General features: G+C 43.7%; 2 protein-coding genes across 2 annotated transcripts; both read left to right on the top strand.

Moving 5' to 3' along the window:
* Window positions 1-10,367: 10,367 nt before the first annotated feature.
* On the top strand, window positions 10,368-19,226 carry LOC309962211 (histidine-rich glycoprotein-like). The gene is given in 9 exon segments (XM_082839867.1): window positions 10,368-10,607; window positions 12,481-12,496; window positions 12,499-12,570; window positions 12,572-12,598; window positions 13,363-13,453; window positions 14,826-14,992; window positions 15,991-16,071; window positions 17,932-18,033; window positions 19,143-19,226. Coding segments are annotated over 9 exon segments (816 nt in total). The 5' UTR covers window positions 10,368-10,413; the 3' UTR covers window positions 19,209-19,226.
* HRG (histidine rich glycoprotein) lies at window positions 19,224-22,183 on the top strand (the record flags this gene model as incomplete). The annotated part of the gene is given in 6 exon segments (XM_082839266.1): window positions 19,224-19,238; window positions 19,274-19,372; window positions 19,376-19,664; window positions 19,667-19,695; window positions 19,699-19,885; window positions 22,053-22,183. Coding segments are annotated over 6 exon segments (750 nt in total).
* Between the last annotated feature and the right edge of the window lie 203 nt (window positions 22,184-22,386).

Here is a 22,386-nt window from a genome sequence, read left to right as displayed (position 1 = left end):
ACTTGCACACTGGACTGCATCCCTCCTAAACCATCCAAGGCCCCATGCCATGGATAGATGCCTCTCATATCATCTGCCTCTCTCTTTGTAATGACTTCTTACTTTTAGCTAATTGTTTCTGATATAGGGCCTTACTTAAGAATGTCCTCATCTTTCTGAGGTTAACCTAAAACAAATAGACTGAAGATATTTCTCCAGCAAAGATGGGTTTATTCAGGATCAGCAGAGGGTTGTGATTTGGGGTCTGCAACTGCGGAGAGCCACATGCAATCCCCCAAACAGCAAGCGAAGGAGAAGGCCTTCATGGAGAGGAAAAGGAAGTTGGAAGGGCCATACTAAACAAAAAGTCCATGGCTTTTCATTAGCTGAGTCCTTGCCAGGAAAGAAACGTCTTTCTTCTTCCTATAGGACTGTACTATTGTCACAGGTGAGAGCTCTCCCCTCTGGTCTCCCAACTCTATGAACTGAGGTTTCTGTTTATTAATTTTTTACCTTTCTCCCCTTTTAATCAAGATCTTTCTCTGAAAGCATCACTGATCAAGAGTCAGGTATTCTAGTTTCAATGGCTTTTTGTCATCCAGTGTCAGGAAGGACCTTTCCTTGGTGTAGTGTCTCAAATCGAAGGGAAAGTATGAAGATTAGAAACCTATTAAGGTCACCTTTAAATGACAAGAAGGGGTAGGAGGGAGAACTCTCAGGCCCTTTTTATCTAAAGTTCATATTTTATCAAGATCCTAGACATTGGAGATCATCTGAAGCATTCTGTAATCAAAATTTTGGCAACAAGCTTCCAACAGGCCTGTTCTGGTTATCCTGGGAAAGCTGTCTCATCAGCTGTCATCTGCTTCAGTTCTGGGAAATCTTTACTTTCAGGTCACCAGATGATGGGCAGGTCCAATTAGGGTTTGGCTCTTTCTTTAGGTGTGTCACATGAATCCAAGAGTCTATTCCTTGGAGTTTGGTGGCACAAGAGCTGGCTAGCAGTACCTGATAGAGGCCTTTCCATGAGGTTGAAGGAGAGTTCTTCTGGAGACGTCTTTTCAAAATAGATAAAATCTCCAGGTTGCAAGGTGTGATGCTTAAGGTCTTTTTCTCCCGAGGGCACACCGTGAAAAGATTACCTTACCAAAACATGGTTATTTTTAATAGAAACAATTAGGGCCTTGGCGATATTGGAATAGTTCTCCTTTATCAGTTGTGGGGCAAAAGAAGCAGGAGCCAGGTTCATTGGGTGTCCTGTGACCATCACAAAGGGTGAGAATTTATGAGCTCTAAGATAAGCAGATCTGAGATTTAGCGGGACTAATAGCAATGCTTTTGGTCAGGGTAGTTGGAGGACCTCTACAGATTTTTCCCACTGAGTCTTCATGATGTTGTCAAACCAGAGGATTGAGGGTGGTGAGCCCAATGAAAGTGTCGTAAAAGCGACCAAACAGCACATGTTTTTCGAAATACCTGGCAAATAAAATGTGTTCCTTGATCATTATGAAGTTTGAGAGGAGTTCCCCAGACAGGGAGAATCTTTTCCAGGAGGACTTTAGCTACAGAAGAGGCAGTAGTCTGTCTGCAAAGGAAGGCTTCAATTTGGTGTGAAAACATACAGACCATGACTGAAATATATTTATATCCATTAGATGGAGAAGTTGCATCAAATCCATTTGCCAGGCCTTGAACTGTCCATCTGGCAGTTTAAAATGTCTGGGAACGATACAAACAGGCTTCCCTGGGTTGCACTTTGGACAAGTGGGACAAGTGAGGTAGGCACTTTTTTCGACCTTATTGTTTTCCCACCAATATTGGTTCATGAAGGCTCTCATTTTGTCAGGAGACCAATGGTTTAATGCACATACAGTGGTAAGGAGTAGGAATTTTAGAATCTCTGGTAGGACTGTGTTGTTATTTGGTCCAAACCAGAGCTCTTTTTTTTTTTTTAACATCTTTATTGGAGTGTAATTGCTTTACAATGGTGTATTAGTTTCTGCTTTATAACAAAGTGAATGTTATACATATACATATGTTCCCATATCTCGAGATTTCTCTTTTTATAAAATCAACAATTGCTGAAAATCTTGTTTTTCTGAGCCCAGTTTTAGGGCCTCTCTAGCAGTTTTTCTAAATTATCGTTTGGGGAAATATCCCTTTGGACCATGACAGAGGTTTGGCTACTGTTGGTCCCTTTAAGGGCAGCATTGCTTGCAGAAATCTCAGCAAGGTAAATTTCCCTTACTTTCCAGAGAGTCCAGTTTAGAATGCCCCGGGATCTTAATAATAGCTAAAGCAGCAGGTTAAAGTATTTCATTTAATAATTCCCAAATGTAGGGACCATTCTTAAATTTTATTTCCATGGAAGTAAGGAAGCCACATTTTCCCCACAACTCTCTAAAATCATGAGCTACTCTGAAAGCATATCTACTATCAGTATGGCAGTTTTGTCCTTGGCTAAAGGACAAGCCCCTGTAAGAGCATATAATTCAGCCTATTGGGCCAAAGTAGCCATAGGTAAAGATGCTGCCTCAATACCATCAAAAGGAGTTGTAATGGTATACCCAGCACAATATCCACCATTGTCGCCTTTAAATACAACCAACCCATTGTTGAACCATGAGAAATTAGCGTTACCCAGTGGAATTTCCTACAGATCGGGAGAGGGGTCAGGTGGTTGGTCAGCGTTAAGCAGTTGCGAGGGACTTCATCAGTGACAGGAGAGAAGAGTAGCCAGGTTAAGGTTATTACAATGTAAAAGAGTTGTGTAAGCAACAGTTAACAAGAGGACCTCATAAGAGGTGAGGCGACTGGCTGAGAAATGTTGAGTGTGATGAGAGTTCAGGAGGCGTCTGCTGCATGAGGTACAAAAATGGTTAAAGGGGATCCCACAATGATTTTCTCAGTAGTGTTAACCAAAAAGGCAGTAGCCGTAATAGCTCTAAGGCAAGGGTGTATCCCTGTGCCACAGAATCAAGCTGCTGGCTATAATACCCTGCGAGTTTATCATGGCCCCTGTCTTTACGGTGAGTACCCCAAGGCATTCCCTTCCTCTTCGTATCTAGAAAGGAAAAAGGGAATCTGATAATTGGGACGGCCAAAGTCAGCTGAGAGTTCATCAAACTCTTCTTTAAGGCCTTGAAGGCTGTGTCATCCAGTTCTTCCCATAAAATTGAACTGGGTTATTGTTGAGCAAATCATAGAGGTTTGGCCTTAAGAGAGAAATTTGGGATCCAATTTCAGTAATAACCAACTAGCCCAAGAAAACCTTGCAGTTGGCACTTAGTTTTAGGTCTAAGGGGACTTAGGACACTAAGAAATCTTATCTGGATCTAGGTGTAGTCCTTGTTCTGATATCAGATGCTCTAAATATCAAACCTGGGTTTGGACAAGCTGCAATTTTTCTTTGGCAACCTTATGTCCCTTTAAGGCTAAAAGCTTTAGCAAGTGGATGATGTCTTCCTGTGAGGAGGCTTGAGAAGGAGAGCAAAGAAGCAAATCATCCACCTGTTGCAACAAAGTAGAACCCCTGGGGAACTTTACATCATCCAGATAAGCCTTCAGGATTTGTAAGAAACAAGGACTCTCAGTATAACCCTGAGGCATTATTGTCCAGGTGAACTGTTTTTCTTCCCAAGTAAAGACAAAAAGGTATTGGCCAGCTTTGTCAACTGGAATTCTAAAGAATGAACTGCGTAAATCTATTATAGTAAAAAGTTTACTTCCGGTGGGAATGGATGTTAGTAAGGTATGAGGGATAACAATGCTGTTTATTGCTCGGAGGTCCTGGACAAATCTCCACGCTTGGTCCTTAGGTTTTTCCCACCGGTAAAATGGGAGTATGACAGGAGCTAATACAAGGGACAATGAAACCATGAGCCTCGTAATCTTCTATTATGGGCTTTATGCCTTGAAGGGCTTCTTTACAAATAGGGTATTAATTCTGGGAAGAGGTCTTGAGGGATCTATTTGAATCTTGATGGGAAGTACACTGTGGATTGTGCCCATGAGGAAAATGGTAGCTGATTCAATAGGGGCAAATGATCAGTGTTTCCAGAATCTGCTCTACTATTATCAGAGATGGAACAAAAAAAAAGATGTCAAAGGATCATTTAATTCACCTGGTGGATAACTTTGATGACGACTGTCCATTTTCTAGAATTATTTCCCCTTTTTTGGACAAAGACATTCAGGCATGCTACTTCTCTAAGAAGTGTCAGCCTAATAAATGAATAACAGCAGAGGGACTAAGGAGAAAAGTGTGGGTATCTCTCAAAAGGCCTAAACAAAAGACAATGAGTTCAGAGACAGGAACCTTTTGATGTTCATTGGAGATCCCCACTATTTGAACTGTTTTAGTACTCCAAGGCATCTATTCTTGCTTTCTTACCTATTAACCAGTCTTTGAACTTTTGTAACCTGTCTGGGATTCTATGTGCCCCGAATGGATATACCCTTACATGTGGGAAGATTAAGATTTTGGCTGTCTTCCCTGGAGGTGACTCATCTAGAGTACGAGAGAGCTGGTTTGCCAGATTCTCTAAATCTGGAGTGGACATAGTTTCCCTTCTATCCTGGTCCTTTCTACTAGAAGGGAAAGGTCCTGGTTCATTCAGCCCATTAATAAACATAGAGTTAAAGGCTACCCGGGTGGAATCTACACCTGAAGGAAGACCAGAATCTGAAGCCTACTGTAATATTCATGAACAGGTTCATCAGAGTTTTGTGTGCAAGCCTGAATTTTGTTCCCATCAACAGGCTTTGGAAAAGCCCTAGGAATTGCTTCATAAAGTTGCCTAGCAATTGCCTGAGCTTGATCGCATAGTAAGTTAGTAGGCTGGATTCCCAGCTGTAACTCTAGAGACCTTTCAGGACTTTCCTAATTAACGGTTTTCATCCAGTGCTGGGCCTGGCCTTCACCAATGAGCATATGAACTAGCTGAGAAAAGTCACAGAAACCAGGTTGATAAGTTTGAATGACTATATTAAATTCCTCAGCGGATCATTGAGATCTTCAGTTTCTTCGGGAAGGTCTTTGACTATGGCTTGCCTTTCAGCTTTAGCCCAGGTAGTGTAAGAAATTAAGGGCTTAGCCCCTGGATCCTCAGAAGTCTTAATTTTAAAAAGACAGGATCTGACAAGTGCAGAGGAAAAGGGAGTGGGGAGAGTTTCAGAGAAAAGGGAAAGTTTGGTGGAAGAATTATTGTGAGGGATTTGAAGGTATAGTGGAGGCATAGGCATCCTAGAAAAGAAAGAAGAAGATGGTGCCAAAGGCAGAGCCTGAGACAAAGAAGCCAAGGAAGAAGAGCCTCAGGCTTCAGGAGCCATTTTATCTTTCTTCAGTCATTTGTCTGCCTCAGTTAATCTTTTGCAGAGGTAATTTCAGACTCCTGATAATAGTTGGGAAGCCTCAATATACCAACTGAAATAAGCATTCCACTCAGTTCTGGAAATTTTTGACCTATTGTAGTCCAGTTTGGTTTTTTTTGGTTTTTGGTTTTGGCTGCATTGCGTCTTTGTTGCTGTGCACGGGCTTTCTCTAGTTGAGGCAAGTGGGGGCTACTCTTTGTTGCGATATGAGGGCTTCTCATTGTTGTGGCTTCTCTTCATGCGGAGCATGGGCTCTAGGCTTGTGGGCTTCAGCAGCTGTGGCACGTGGGATCAGTAGTTGTGGCGCACGGGCTTAGTTGCTCCGCGGCATGTGGGATCTTCCCGGACCAGGGCTCGAACCCATGTTCCCAGCATTGGCAGGTGGATTCTTAACCACTGTGCCACCAGGGAAGACCAGTTCAGTTTTAAGGAAATTAAATTTTGTGAATTTCAAAAGTTCCCCACAATGGCCATTGGTACTCTAAATTGAGTTTGGTCAAGTCCGTTTATTTAGTTAGAAATGAACATGAGGAAGGACCCTGGTGTTTAGACATAAAATCATCTGGAATCCCTGTAGTGAGGGCACCCTCAAAATACTTAGATAACTGGGAGCCCATTTCTTAGAGGTTTTTCTCTAGGGTAAAGAACAATTTTCAAACAGCTCAAATAGCTTACAGAACAAATGGCTCAATTCAAATAGCTTGCAAGCCAATCCCAGCCAGTCTTAAGGAGATAGCTTTGTCTTGAAGGATCTAGACCAAAGGCTTTTTAAAGCCAGTCTCCAGAAGACAGCCATTCCAAAGGAATAGGCAAAAGGCTGAAAAACTCGGCACCGATTCAGAAAAAAATTCCCCTGCTCCCAAAGGAATGAGTCAAAGGGTATCCAGCTTCAGGAGAAGCAGCCTTTGTTCCAAAGGGAATAGGCTGAAGGTTAGCCAGTTTCAGTGAAACAGTCTGATCTCAAATCAGACAGAAGTGCCAATTTCACATACAGAAAACAAGGCCTTAACGAGAAAGAGGAAACCTTCAAATAGATACTGAATAAAGCCTGGAGCTTCAAAAGCAAAGAGGGTGCGAGCTCGGATCCAGGAGAAAGCTACACCTTCAAACTCCGGGGTTGGAAAAGCAATGAGGAGCAATGGGCTCAACTGTGGATACCACACCTGTTTGCTCACCAACCCTGGAGCTGTTGGGTGTCTTCTCTGGTCCCTATACAGGCCACCAAAATGTTGACCCGAAACAAATAGATGGCCAGGTATTTCTACCGCAGAGATGGGTTTATTTGGGATCAGCAGAGAATTGCAATTTGGGGCCTGCAACTATGGTGAGCCACAGCGAAGTCCCCAAACAACAAGGGAAGGAAAACTCTTATAAAGAGGAAAAGGAAGTTGGGAGGGCTGTAGTAAACAGAGCCCATGGCTTTCCATTGGCTGAGCTGTTGCCACGAAAGAAGTCTCTCTTCTTCCTATTGAGCTCTGCTACTGTCACAGGGCGTGAGTGCTCCCCTTCTGGTCTCCCAACTTCTATGTAATTGAGGTTTCTGTTAATTATTTACACTGGGCAAAAGCATACTGTGATTCTTTTGATCAAATAAGATGAAAATTGAGGGATATCAAGAGACTGGGATTCATCAGAGTTTCACTCTCCCCTTATTCCATAATTATTTCAACACCAAGTATCGGTCAGATATTGTCTGCACAACCTTCAGCCTGAAGGTGGAATTTTTTTTTTTTAACCTGTCTGAATACTCTCCAAGTCCCAAGTGAGTTGATAGACTCACTTAGCAATGGGGTAGGTGAAAGTGACATTTACCTGTGGCCTGTGGTTAATCCTGGAGAGAACCAAACATGGTCCAAGTTGGGGAACTTTCTGATTCCTTTAAAAGTTGTTTCCCAGAGGAGAAGTTAAGGGCCCAGATTATATTTATTCCCAATTTTTTCACTTAAAAATTATGTAATATAAGAATATAATATTATATGTGTGTATATGTATAATATATAGACACATGCACATATATGTCTGCAGACATTTACATATACACATATCTTTTGAAGTTGGACAGGTGTTGTGGGCTGCATTGTGTCCCTCAAAATTCATATACTGAAGTCCTAACCCCCAGTACCTCAGAATGTGACTGTATTTGGAGATAGGGTCTTTAAAGAGCTAATTAGGTTAAAATGAAGTCATTAGGGTGGGTCCTAATTCACTATGACAGGTGTCCTTATAAGAAGAGGAGATTAGGATACAGATGAGTATAGAGGGAAGACCGCGTGGGGACAGAGAGAGATGATGGCCATCTACAAGCCAAGGAGAGATGCCTCAGTAGAAACCACTCCTCTGACACCTTGATCTTGGACTTCTAGCCTCTAGAATTGTGAGAGATTAACTTGTTGTTTAAGCCACACAGTTTGTGGTACTGTGTTCTGGAAGCCCTAGCAAACTCATACGACAGGGAATGTACAGATGTAACTCTTGTCCTCTCTCCTGGCAGCTGTTTCTCAGAAGAGGCACATAGGGCTTGGCATAATTTGTTTAAGAGCAATAGACAATATTCACACTCTATTACTCTTACCTGCCTCCTTTAAGAAGGAAAAATGACTAAGTAGGGGTATTATGTGGTGGCTATGGCCCTATTTCAATCAGGGTCTAGCAAGAAACACAACGCATCACTAGCACTGTATGTGTCTTTCAGGTTCAATAAAGTGAGCGGAAGGGAATTCATGGCTCTAGTGACTACCCCTAGGTCTCAGCACAAGAGTATGTAGGAAAAGCTGATTCTCACCCTCGGTGCCCTTTCCCATCCGCTCAGCGTTCCCATCTCTTTCCCTCCACCAGCATTTAGCTCACCCAGGGCGCTCCATATTGGGTGTGACCAGTGTAGCAATAATAGAAAAGCCTCATGAAGGAGCTCAACTTATTGAAACATAAAACGGTTTTGTTCTAATTAATGGCTTTCTCCACCTCCAACCCTGGGTTGGAGCCGCTTAGTAACATCTTGGCCAGATTCCATACTAATCCTGTCATTCTAAACTACACTGAAGCTGTCCTGTTTGGATATTTAAAAGCTAGTGTTACTAATATTAAAAGTTCAATCTCAAATATAATCCGAAATGGGTTTCTTCCCCTTTTAACACGTGCTAAAGCGACCTGTGACTCTGGGAAGTGGGGTCTGCTTTCCATACCCCCGTCCCCATTGCTTCTCTTTTCAAACTCTTTGCCTCCATGCAGGTTCTGTCTAGAGCTTCACCAGTTCCCAGCCTTGGCTGCACATTGGAAGAACTCCCAACACCTGGACCCATCTCCAGAGATCCTGATTTAATTGCTCTGAGGGAGGCCTGGAAGTAAGGACTCTGAAAAGCATCTCGGGTGACTCACCGCAGAGAAGAGAGTGGGGAGGAAGGCAGATGCCGTTTAAGTCCCTGGTAGTGGGGAAGCAAGCTGGGCTGACTCCCTCTGGTCCTTTTTTTTTTTTTTTTTGCGGTACGTGGGCCTCTCACTGTTGTGGCCTCTCCCGTTGCAGAGCACAGGCTCCGGATGCGCAGACTCAACGGCCATGGCTCACGGGCCCAGCCGCTGCGCAGCATGTGGGATCTTCCCGGACCGGGGCACGAACCCGTGTCCCCTGCATCGATCGACAGGCAGACTCTCAACCACTGCGCCACCAGGGAAGCCCTCTCTGGTCCTTTCTGATGCCGCTGGTCTCTGCTGGCATGAGGGATCCCTGCAGGTATATTGACTTATTTTTTTTTAATAGATAACTATTTTATTCATTTATTTATTTTTATATTTATTTTTAGCTGTGTTGGGTCTTCGTTTCTGTGCAAGGGCTTTCTCTAGTTGCGGTAAGTGGGGGCCACTCTTCATCGCGGTGCGCGGACCTCTTACTATCGCGGCCTCTCTTTTCGCGGAGCACAGGCTCCAGACGCGTAGGCTCAGTAGTTGTGGCTCACGAGCCTAGTTACTCCACGGCATGTGGGATCCTCCCAGACCAGGGCTCGAACCCATGTCCCCTGCGTTGGCAGGCAGATTCTCAACCACTGCGCCACCAGGGAAGCCAATATTGACTTTTTAGGAGGAGTGAGGGTGGGGGGGAAGCAGCTTAATCCCAGCCCTGTCCTCCAGTGCTGAGCCCCTCCCCCAATGGTCTAGTCCCTCTAACCCCTTCTCTGGAATGGGCATAGAATGGCTTGACTTCTACCCTCACCACCATCCTCTTCCACATGAACTAATTCTCTTTAGCATACTTTAAGGGTCACAAAGAACTGGAATGACATGAGTGTGCCCCCAACTTCTTCCCAGTCACACTAATTATAGTAATAAAATAGCATTATGTATTTAGCACTGGATCTGTGCTAAGAATTGTATTGGTGACTTTTTATGCATGTTTTCTTATTTAATCATCACACAAGCCTGCCGAGAGATTTTTAAACCCTATTTTATAAACGAGGAAACTAAGGATCAGAGAAGTTTTATAGCTTACCCAGCATCACACAGTAAGAGAGTAACAGGCCCAGGGTTGAAATTCAGATCTGACTTCAAAGCGACAGCCTCTTAATCCTTCTCCTCTACCTGAACTGTCTTCCTTTTATGGTGTTAACCATTTCACATGTCTCCTCCCTTCAATAATGCAGCTACATTCTACTGAGGACTTTCAGTGCCACAATCCAAAGAAGGGACTGATGGCGGAGATTTCTGGCTGGCAGATGGAGGAAAATTATTTCTGACTCCACCTCGTACACCAATGCAGGCAGTGCTTACGGCCAAAAACACACTTTGGATCTGCTACCTACTAGTAATAACCAGATTTGTGCAGATCACAGTTTCACCCACTCACTGGTGGCATGTTTCAACTTTCTGTCCCCAAGACCCACTAATCATTTACAGCGTGTTGACTGATATGTGAACCAGGGGTCAAGGTGAACATACCCAGTTACATAACAAAAACGGGTAAAGACTTTGTTGAATCAATCGTGTGTGTATGTGTGTGTGTTTTAGAAAATCTGTATAAACTTCTCTGCTGTGGTATCCCAGAGCAAAGAATGGTTTTCACATTTTAACAAAATGAAGTTACTCACTGCAGCACTGTTTTTCATCCTTTTGATCCCACTGCAGCATTCCTGTGCTGTGAGTCCCACAGGCTGTGATGCTGCTGAGCCCGTGGCTGGGAAAGCTCTAGACCTGATCAATAAAGGACGGTGGGATGGCTACCTTTTCCGGTTGCTGTGGGTCGCTGATGTCCACTTGGACAAAATGCTGTGGCGCTGTCCATGGCAGAGCTGAGTGGGGAGATGATGTACCAGGGGCAACTGAGACTCTAGCCCCTAAGCCTGCTGCTTTGCACAGTGGATTGGCTTTGGGCAGGGTTTTCTGTTTCATCTGTGGGCTGCTGTGACTGTTCTTTTTTCCTTCAGATGAATGTTTGTTACTAGTATGTCCTTAACTATGAAACAGCCTGTAAGTACTTGTAAACACTTATGCAGAGCCCAGTCAAAGGCTCAGTACTATAAGAGAAAGATTAGAATAAACTGTGGGACTTGCTCTCAAGGAAATAATAACCAGCTCACATGCACACATATGTGAACTGCATAAGATGGGATATATTCAAGTGACCAAGTGAGTGGTATAGATGCAGGAGTGATCTCATAAAAGAACTATTTCGATGGGATGGGAGAAGGCTTCCTTTGCGTCCTGAAGGGTGAGCAGGATTTGAATAGGACGGTGGCTTGTGTAATGGCCTTCCAGGAGAATGCCAGCCATACCACCTCCATGTGGGTAGGGAATCAGGAAGGAAGGTGTTAGGGAGAAGCGGAGCAAAAGCAGAGGGGTTCCAGCAGTTCTCTGTGGGCTTTGGAGCAGTCATCACCTTGGAAGAGAGACCGTAGGCTTGAAGAAAGCAAGCCTACTGTTTTCATTTAGGTTATATGTTTATTCGGAGTGCATTTGAGGGCTTGAAAGAGATTACGGAGGGAGTCCTGCTTCTCCACCACCACCCCAGAAATAACCTACCCTTTGGTGGAACCACTGAAATCAGGGAGGCGAGACCATGGGGCACCAAAGAGGACAAGCAGAGATATTTATACTTGTTACAGTGTTAGAAACCAAGGCCCTAAAGGTTACAGAGAACGAGAGTGGAGGGATTTAGGATTCCACTAGCAATCTGATGACCAGTCACCCCCTTCCAGGCTCTCTGCCACATGTGTAGGACACAGGATGAATCATAGGACACAGGATGAATCAGCACAGTGCGACCTCTGAGTGGCAGTGGGGAAGGGGTGGGGGTGGGGGGGCGGATCTCCCTGTGCCTGGGAAGATAGGGGCTGGAGCAGGGACACAACTAGGAGCTCGTTCAGGAATGATGACATGAGGAGCAGCCCCAGGCAGTGGGAATTAGGGCAATGAGAGTAAAGAAAAGACATGAGACATTTCAAAGAAAGACCATTCAAGGCTTGAGGACAGGACATTCTTTAAGACAAAGACTAAGGCAATAAATGATTAATGGTGCCACTGACCAGACAAAAGAAGTTGAGAGAGGGAGCTGGTTTGTAAGAGAAGAGACTGAATTTAGCTTTTGGCAAGTTGAAATCAAGACAAGAAATCTGAGACTTCCCTGGCGGTCCAGTGGTTAAGACTCTGCCCTTCCATTGCAGGGGGCACGGGTTTGATTCTCTGGTCAGGGAACTAGGATCCTGCAAGCCACGCAGTGCAGCCAAAAGGGAAAAAAGTCAATCTATATTTTCAAAAAAGACAAGAAATCCAAGTTCAGGAATAGAGCTGGATGAGAGGACACGACTGCATATACAGATTGGAGGCCGTGATGTGACTGTCAGCACTTATATTCTAGGCTTGTACCTTCAACACCTCCATCCAAACCAACACTGCTTTTTAGTGATTGCTTTTGAAAGTTCAAGGGCAGAAGCAACATTGTGACCAGTTAAAAAGAGCATTCAGAAGTAACTCTCTGAAGCGTTTTATTAAATAAATAGATAAAATGACGCGAAGGTAGGACATCTGCGATGACTTGGAGAGGAGCAGGAATTCTATTTAGGAAATAAAAAGATTGGGTTTTTTTTGAAGAAAACTCTGGGCTCCCACATGCTACCCACCCATTGCTTTCTTGGTATTCCCCAGGGATCCACAGCTGTCTAGTATTTAGTCTTGGATGTGAAAGAATCTGACTGTTCAGTCCTATCCAGGAAACACTGGGCTGACGGTGAGCCAAGCTGTTTCTATTCGTCCATCTGAAATCGTAAGTAAACACGGTTCCATTCCTCTCCTCTTAGCGTTCTTGACTTCTGTCTATTGTGCTTGCCCAGGGTGGCTGCATACCTGGGCTAACACTGTAAAAGAGTAAGAGCAGCTTCTGCTTCTTGGCTCATGAAGACTGTGTTGACCTTGAGTAATATTTTCTTGAGAGCTACACTCTGGAACCCAGTTCAAGAAAAGTCAGTGGGGCTTGTGGTCCCATGTGATAGCATGACCAGCTGTAAGGCCTTGAGCAAATCACCTAACGTCTAAGAACGTATGAACTTGTAACCGTGTCCTATGAATACTGGTCCCACTAACAGAAATGGCCAAAGGGATTAGTTGCAGTCACCATGAGGAATAGGGTCTTGTTCTGCACGTTGCACGCGGGTACTCAGAGCCCAGGCTCCCTGCCACAGGAGGAGGACACAAAGATGAAAGAGCACAGATATAAGATTTCAACTCCAGAAAATAAGATGTTTACATGCCCAGGGGTTTTAGCATTTTTTTCCCCTTGCAAATATTTGGGGTATGGCCATGATCTGTTTCAACAGTTTCTCCGTGGTTCTCATGAGGGTTTTGGATGCTTATAGCATCCAGATCACAGACATATGCTAAGAAAATACAGGTTTTTGAGAGAGGGTTTGGTGAGAGAAAGCACAGACAAATTTCAAATGGTTAGTAGGAGTATGTTGCCTCACTTTTTTGTTCCCTCGTGTCAACCTGAGGAAAGCAGTAGGCAATAATATAAACCCCTCTTTCTTGCAGGTGATTGGACAATGCAAGGTAATAGCTGTAACACTTTCGGATGGGTCTCAGGATCTTAGAGTGAATGACTTTAACTGCACCACAAGTTCTGGTATGATCATCTGTTAAAATGCTAATTAATTCTAATTAATACAAAATTCAGTCTTACAGTGGTATCATCATATAAGACTATGAAGTACATATCAGAAATGGTTCCTGCCCTTGTGGACGTATTATTACTTGCTCTCCTGAGAAGAGAAGAGAGAGGGGTTTTCCTATTACTGGCACACCTTCTTTTAAATAAATTCAACATATAAAAATAGAAATTTACAAGAGGCTGTATGGAATCATCGTAGAGAACATAAGCTCTGGGGTCAGATTTGTTTGAGTTTAAATCCCAGCCTTATCACTTACCAGTTGTGTGGTCTTGAGGGCAAGTTACTTAACCTCTTCAAGCTTTCCTCCTTTGTAAAATGAGGATAACAATAATATTATCCCTTTGGTTCCTTCTCAGAATTAAATAAAATTGTCTGTGTAGTACACTTTGCAAAGTACTTAGCACTCGAGTATTGCCATCAACATCTGAAAGTTATGTATGTTCACAAAGCAGTCATACAAAGGATATATTATCTCCTTTAATCTCACAACAAGACTATGAAGTAAAGATTATGATCCTTTCTATTTTAGAGATGAAATAACTGAGCCTCAAAGAGATTCAATGACCTGGCCCGGGGAACACAGCCAAAGTGTGGCAAAGTCAGGACCCTTTACCACCGGTGATGACTCCAAATTCCATGCTCTTTTAATTCACTTTTTCAAAAAGAATTATCACAGAACTTCTTTTAAAATAATTAATCTTAACATGTTTCAACATATAAAAATTCAATAGTCAAGCAACTCCCCCAGGAGGTTGCCTTAAAGAAAGATTGAGCTGTACCTTCTCCTCTCTCTGTTAACGATGCCTCTCTCTCGTTGGCAGAGACAGGAAGAGGTCATTAAAATATTATCGTTCTAGGGCTTCCCTGGTGGCGCAGTGGTTGAGAGTCTGTCTGCCTATGCAGGGGACACGGGTTCATGCCCCGGTCCGGGAAGATCGCACATGCCGCGGAGCGGCTGGGCCCGTGAGCCATGGCCGCTGAGCCTGCGCGTCCGGAGCCTGTGCTCCGCAACGGGAGAGGCCACAACAGTGAGAGACCCGCGTACTGCAAAATATATATATTAGCGTTTTATGAGTGATGGGGGTGGGGGCATCGTGAATAAGGGTCACAACAGAGACTTGAGCATCGGAAGGATCTGGGTTTAAGAGACGTGGCTGCTGACTGGCTGATTTGATCTTAGACAAGTTACTTAGCCTCCCCAACCCTCAATTTGTCCATCTATAAATTGGAAGCTATTGTTATTCTTGCTGCCATGCTTATATGTGTTAAGTCCTAGCATTGACATTGTAACCCAGTAACCACAAAGCTGCCAACTGCTTTCTCTAGTCTCTTCGGCACTGGTCAATACTAAAGACAGCCCAGTACTCTCAAATTTCTTTGCGGATACAGAGCTCTACAGAAAACAAGCTGACAAAGCCCTGGAGAAGTACAAAAAGGAGAATGGTGACTTTGCTTCTTTCAGAGTGGACAAAGTGAAGAGGGTTGCAAGAGTTGTGAATCACCACTAACGTTTAGCTAGAGTTTGAGGGCCCAGGCTCCACCCTGGCAGGTGCAAACTCAGCAGCACTGTTCCTCTCCGCTGGCCTCGCTCGGCCAGCTGCCTTTTACCTTGAGACGTCTGTTGCAGCCTCAGCAGAGAGGCAGCAGATACCATAGAACTGCCCTCCTTCAGTTCTTTAGACTTTGGAGTTGGGGTGTGTGTATCTGAATATCTAACAGAGAAAAGGGAAAACCCAAACAAGGAAGAGGGAAAGACAGAAGAAAGAGCATAATAAGATGATGAGAGTCATTAAAATCATCAGGTCCTAACCTCCTTCTATTACAATGGAAGACCGAGGCTCAGAGTGCCTATCTCACCACACCCAGTGGTGTGGCTCGAGTGGGGCAGTTCTGCCTCCCAGTCCAGGGACCTAAGTGCTTCCCACCCAGAGGGGTCTTGTCGAGCAGCTAGTTGATGTCTGTTGTGCATTTTGAAAATGCGAAGTTAAATAGATTACGGTGAATCCAAGCAATGGAATGAATACAACGTAATTACTAAAAACAACGTTTTGGATGTATATGCCCTGGAAAGTGTTTCAAGATACATTGCTAATGGAAAAAACAGGTTACAGAACAATACTTAGAATATGATCCTATTTATGTTAAATAATTAGATATATGTGTATATGTGCAACATATTTAGGAAAAGGCTTGAAGGAAAAACTCATCAAGTGGATGATAATGGAACCTCTGAGAAAGGGAGGCTGGGGTGCAGGAAGGGTGATTTTTCACACTGTGCTTGAGTACGTCTGTGTTAGTTGAACGTTTCAATGAAATAGTATTCACCGTATCACTTATGTGATAAATATTTTACAGGCAGAGACCATCAGAAAAATGGCACATATTGGGGCTTTTGAATCCTCATAGTGCTATATTGAATATTGGATCGTAGGTATCCACTGCCTTTTTTACTTTTTACGTCCCGAAACTGCTTGGATTCAACTTGTTCTAGAGAGGAGGGGAAAGAACCAATTACTACCTGGACTTCTCTGTGAGGAACTGCTCCAGTCACCACTTTCCCAGGCACTCTCATGTGAGTATAATCAGCCTCTGTGAAATACTAGGTAACATTTAGAGACCACTTACTAGGGGCCAGGCAACTTTCTAAGTGCTTTATATATGTGACCTTATTAACCCACCACCACCCTATGAAGTAGGTACTATTCTTATTCCCGATTTACAGATGGGGAAACTGAGGCACAGAGAAGTTAAGTGAATCATGAGAGTATCATGTATATTATAGAATTATATATGCTATATACCTCAACACCAGGTTCTTTACCCATTAGGATAAAGACTTAGCTAAAACTAATAACTTGCTTGTATTAAGAACTGACACCCAAGGGTGCTTTCACTCACTTCACCTCGTTTACTCCACTCAGTGACCCCATTTGACAAACGAGGAGGTAACTGAGGCTCAACAGAGGGAGGTGTGTTAGTTTCTGCTTTATAACAAAGTGAATCAGTTATACATATGTTCCCATATCTCTTCCCTCTTGCGTCTCTCTCCCTGCCTGATGTTCACAACTGAGCTGAGGTTAGAATCCAGTCCTCCAGTTGCTCAATCGATGGGATTGCTCCCCTAGTCACTTATACTTTGATACTCAGGTACCTGCAGGAAGATCTCCTTAATAACACTCAGCATTTGTATGGTGACTTACAGTTTACAAAGCACCCACGTTATTGCCTCGTTGGAGCCCTGTGACAAGCCCTCTGAGGAGAAGCAAGTGTTTGCCTCCATTTCCCTGGAACAAGATGGTCTAGAAGTTTAAACACTTGCCTAAGGGCACTTAGCTAGAGAGTGTTAGGACACAGGATGTTAATGGTGGCCTTTTGATTTCAAGTCCAGGAATTTTCTGAGGTTTAATAACACATTCTCCAGGACGGAAAGAAAGGAGGCATTCATTCGTTCCTTCTCTCACTGTTCAACTTTTCAACCTCAAGCAGTTCTAGAATCCTGCTTAATAGCTACCAGGAAAGACACCCCACCTCCTCCATTTCCATCCCCAACAAACCCCTATCTTGGTGTAGGTAATGCAAACCCAGTAGAGAAACATGGCAGCTGGAGAAGAGGAGCTCAGTGCTAAGTGTTTTGCAGCATATTATCTCATTTAATTAAGCCTTCCCACAACGTGTGGATAGTTAGCATTGTGCTCACTTTACAAAGACAAATCCAGAAATTTTATGTAACTTGCTTAAACTCACAACCAGTAAATGGCAAAGACAAGATTAACATAGGTCTGTTTGACTCCAAAACTGTCCTCAGATCCTCAATGCTTAACAGTCTCTTCTAAAAAAAGAGTTTTCTTCTTGTCCTAGTCTAACGTTGACAGCTGGGTATTGGGGCCTCTGGGGCATAGCGGTGCCAACCAGTTGTAGCCTTGGTACCTAGGGTAGGGCCAGCAGACAGTCACTTTGACAGGGTCTGTGCAAACCCACTTTTATACTGGCTCCCTTCTTCCCAACATTTTCTTCCAAGGGCCCGGTTTAGGTTGTGCAAATCCCTCCTCTACACCACTCTTCACTCTCTCTAGACACAGCCAACTCAGGTCTTCATGCAGAAGGTTGGGCTAAAGGTAAGGTATCAATGATGCAGAGTTCCTCCTGCAGCCCATGGGGAAGCCCAGCACGGGGGACCACTCATGGAAGGGAACCACTGCAACTTGGAGTGAAACCCTTCAGAACCTACACTTTCCCCAAAGTGTTGACTAGGAAAAATGGTTAAATAGCTGATGGAGATATTTGATAATATTACCCTGATTTTTCGAAAGCCTGTTTTCCTTCCCCAAATGTCTGGAAGTTCACAACAAGAGCTGGGCACCTTCCTACCACCTGCACACACACACTCAAATACACATAGACAGACACTAACAGGTTTATCTCTTCTTTATAGATCTTTGGATTCTGCAGAGCAAATTTGTCCTATGATGTAGAAGACTCTGACTTGGAAACCCCAAAAGACATTGTCATAAACTGTGAAGTTTTCAATCTTAAGGTGGGTTGCTTAAGTAGCCTTTGTCATGAGCAGTGCCAAACTAAGTGATATTTTCACACATATAGTGTATTTTCTTCTTATGGCTGTTGGTGTGTATTGTGTGTGTGTGAGAGAGAGAGAGACAGAGACAGAGAGAGAGAGAATAGGGAGAGGGAGAGAGAGAGAGATGATGGATAAGAGATGGGGGGGAGGAGAAATACAGAGAAAATAGGCCCCTGGGAAAGTACAATTGTTGATATGACACAAAAAGTATGAATTTTTCCCCAAGAATTGAGGGTAAGATTTGCCAGAAAAGTAAAATCATGATCAATTCAATCAACCTCTAATGAATTTGAAAGTGGCCCTTGTAGTCAGGATTCCAGTGCTGACACTTAATAATTCCTAGCTTTTATTATTAGGCACAGAACCTAAGAAGAATGAATTAGCCTAAAATTTACTATATAAAGGTATATGAAATAAGATTCAAAACAATATTTTACATATGTCCCAGAAAGTTTTGTTCTATACCAAGATATTCTTCACAGTATTTTTTACATCAGCAAAAAAAACACAAAAAAAACAAAAAAAACCCTGAGTATAATCCAAATGTCCATGTACCAACCCTCACCCCCAAAATGGCGAGGGCAGGCTTGTCACCATGAACATGGCTCCACAAGTGCAAAGAGGTAAGTGCTCATCCTTTAGGAGTAGGAGATGTTTGTACCATAAAGCCTCAACTCTTGAGAATATAAATTACAAAGCACTAGTTTCCCAAAGGTTGATCTATAGATGAGTATCATTTTATAATATAATTTCACCAGATTATGTTGAAATGAGAAGAATAGTAATAAGGAAAGTTTTCATAATACAACATTTATTCCATCAAAAGGAGTAACCTTTACTCTGAGATTAACTTTCTGACTCGTGTTATCAAAGTATTATTCCTATTGTGAAATAATAATGGTGGTAGATGATAGTTTTGTTCATATTTTAAATGCCAAGTTGGCTAGATAAGAATTCGAGGAACCATTTTTTTGGGTCTCCTATTTTTAAAATTAGTTGTGAAATCCAAAAGTCTGGAAACCATTGGTGTAAATTAAATTAAACATCTAACTTCTTTTGTGTTACAGGATGATATTCACTCTTCTGTGTCCTTCACCAGGAACATACATCATTCCTGGTGTGAAGTGGTGTGAAGCATCGTTTGGGTCATGCCCTCCACTCTGGTGAGCATTCTCCTGCTGGCAGGACTCCATTTAAGCCCAATGGATCTAGAGATCACCATAATCCCCACGAGTCACATAACTTTAGATGCCCACCTCCTCTAGAAGACAAAAATTACTCAGACAGTCCACCATTTTGAGTAGGAGTTCCTCTACCATTGCCCCCTCCAGGGTCAAGATGCCATCACCCTCATTTTGACACCAGTGGGACCCATGGGCCCCCTCATAATCATAGTTCAGGTGAGTGTTATCCACACACACATTGTCCTCACAGTCACCATCCCCATGGACACCATCCCCATGGCCATGATTTCTATGACCATGGACCCTGTGACCCACCACCCTATAGCCAAGGTCCCCAAGACCACCATCGCCGAGGCCATGGCCCACCACCTAGGCACTCAGAAGAAAGAGGTCCAGGTAAAGGACCTTCCATTGGAGACAAATTGAATATGTTCACTGACTCCCTCCACTAAATACAGGTGAAGTTCTCCCTCTTCCCGAAGCCAATTTTCCCAGCTTCTCATTGCCAAACCACAATAATCCCCTACAGCCAGAGATTCAGGCCTTCCCCCAATCAGCCTCTGAATCATGTCCAGGAGAATTCAAGAATGAGTTTCTACAAATCTCAAAGTTTTTTTGCATATACAGTTCTAAAATAAAATCTGATTTCCAAACTTCCCTGGCGGCACAGTGGTTAAGAATCTACCTGCCAATGCAGGGGACACGGGTTTGATCCCTGGTCCGGGAAGATCCCACATGCCATGGAGCAACTAAGCCTGTGTACCACAACTATTTAGCACGCAGGCCACAACTACTGAAGCCCACGTGCCTAGAGGCCGTGCTCCACAACAAGAGAAGCCACCACAATGAGAAGCCCCTGCTTGCCTCAACTAGAAAAAGCCCGCACGCAGCAACGAAGACCCGACACAGCCAAAAATAAATTTTTAAAAAAGTAATAATAAAAAAATAAGTAAAATCTGATTTCCTTGATGGGAAAAATGAATCATGTCCTAGATTAGAAACATAAATAAAATGTGACCAGTAATAAATGCAAAATGACAAGTTATTTTAACCTTATATTCATACTCAGCATCAGGAAAAATGTGAGTGGGGGTGGAAATGGCATGAGAAGAGGGAGACAACTGGAAAGGAGAGGAAAGATCTCAGCACTACAGATTAGAAGTTAAGTCCATCACTGCCTATTACATCACTTGAGGCAAATCTCTGATCCTCAGAACTTCTTTATTCCTGAACTCCTTTAATTCTAGCGTCTTTTCTCTACTAGTACTTATGCTGAGGTTGGGCCTACCAAGAAGGAATGTATTCTCACTTAAAGGATTATTCTTACAAAAGGGACCCAAATTCTCTTCCACTTGTTTTTTCCAGCCCATTTGTTTTTTGGAACAAATTAATTTCGATTTCAGGTTGATGTCCTAACTGAGCTAATGGGAAATTTAACCTCAGGCCTTCTTGGAGTTCCCGCTACTTCCCACACGAAGTGGTGCCGAATTTTACTCTCATAGTGCCAAGGTGTTTGGGTGGTGGGCATGAGAAGGAGGTCTGATTCTTTTTTTTTTTTTTTTTTTTTTTTTGTTGCGGTACACGGGCCTCTCACTGTTGTGGCCTCTCCCGTTGCGGAGCACAGGCTCCGGACGCGCAGGCTCAGCGGCCATGGCTCACGGGCCCAGCCGCTCCGCGGCATGTGGGATCTTCCCAGACCGGGGCACGAACCCGTGTCCCCTGCATCGGCAGGCGGACTCTCAACCACTGCGCCACCAGGGAAGCCCAGAGGTCTGATTCTTCATCACTAATCCACCAGGTCCCCCGGCTGAGGGACGCTTACTACCCTGTTCACATCTCTCTTTAGGTCTCGTTTATCTGCTTCTTCTGTACCAAACTGGGATATAGGAGTCTCCGTAAGATGCTAATGGACATGACTGCCAAGAGACACCATATGGCTGGTCTCTCCCTGAGATCTTGCTGCCTCCAAGCTACAGCCCCAGAAAGCAGGACAGAGGTGTCCTCTGCTTCACAAGTCCTCTGTTCTTCTCTTCTCTTCTCCCCAGGCTAGGGACACTCTAGTCTCAGATAACTTCTCTTTATTCGTTTTTGCTCAAAAGACTCCTTTCTCACACTTGGATCCTCTTTCTTTCTCCTTCTTCCCAAATCAAGTCTCAAGCATAGACACAGGCTACTAAGACTTTAGATTCTCTCTACCTGACTTAGTGAAGCAGTTTCAGGTGTGTGGTGTTGGCAGAAGGTAGATTCTAACAGCAGGGCTGCGGGTGGGGTAGGAAAAAAAGCTAAGGGTGAAAGCAACTAAGCTCTTAGACTGGGAAGAAGGAGAAATACGCAAAGATGGAGAAGCTGAAGCTGAGAGAGTGAGGGGATGGCTGAAGGTGCACGGTCCACGAGTTGGAAAGGAATACACGGCTGATCACGGTGGTGTTTCAAGTGAAAACTCAGAAACAGTGTTTTCGAACCGAAGTTTGTGTGCCTGACACACTGTGAAGCCAAAAAAAAATGTCAGAGTTTGGATCAGAGAAAGGTTTATTAGTTGAGGAGGCGCCAGCGTGGAAGATGGGACTTTTCTCAAATTTATCTTCCTGGCTGGCCGGGGTACAAGGTTCTGAAAGGCAAAAAAGTAAAGGGGAGGGGATCTTTGTGATTTTCGCTTCCTGATAAGACCTCAGTTGCAGACATCCTGGCGCCATCTTGTGACTCGATGTGTTCTTGGTGATTGTGATTGATCTATGTGTTCCTGCAAAGCAAATTAGTCAATGGTGGTCTTGTGATCCCTTAACTTCTTTCTAGGAGAGAGCAACAGCGATGGTGGAGGCATTTTATTATTTCTTAGAGCCTTCGTGATGGTTCAGGAGTTCCGATTCTTAATTGACCCTCCCAGGGTCATCAATTTTAAGCCCGCTTGGAGCCAGCTGGTTTAAGCCACAGGACAGTTTGGGGTCATAAATCAAGGCATTAGTTTAAACTAACAGTCATGGATAAGATTATGTTGGACTTGATTTTTCTTCCTCTGCATTCCCTCACTTCCCTAGTTAGTAACTGTTTGACTCTGTCTGTGGAACTCAGGGAAGGTCTAGGAGACTAAAACCTTTTTACAAACAAGAGGCAGGCAGAGGACATGCGG

Source organism: Leucopleurus acutus, assembly GCF_964270905.1.
Source record: "Leucopleurus acutus genome assembly, chromosome: 5".
Classification (NCBI taxonomy): domain Eukaryota; kingdom Metazoa; phylum Chordata; class Mammalia; order Artiodactyla; family Delphinidae; genus Leucopleurus; species Leucopleurus acutus.
The sequence above is the reverse complement of the archived record's forward strand: the minus strand, read 5'-3'. Positions and strand labels throughout refer to the sequence as shown.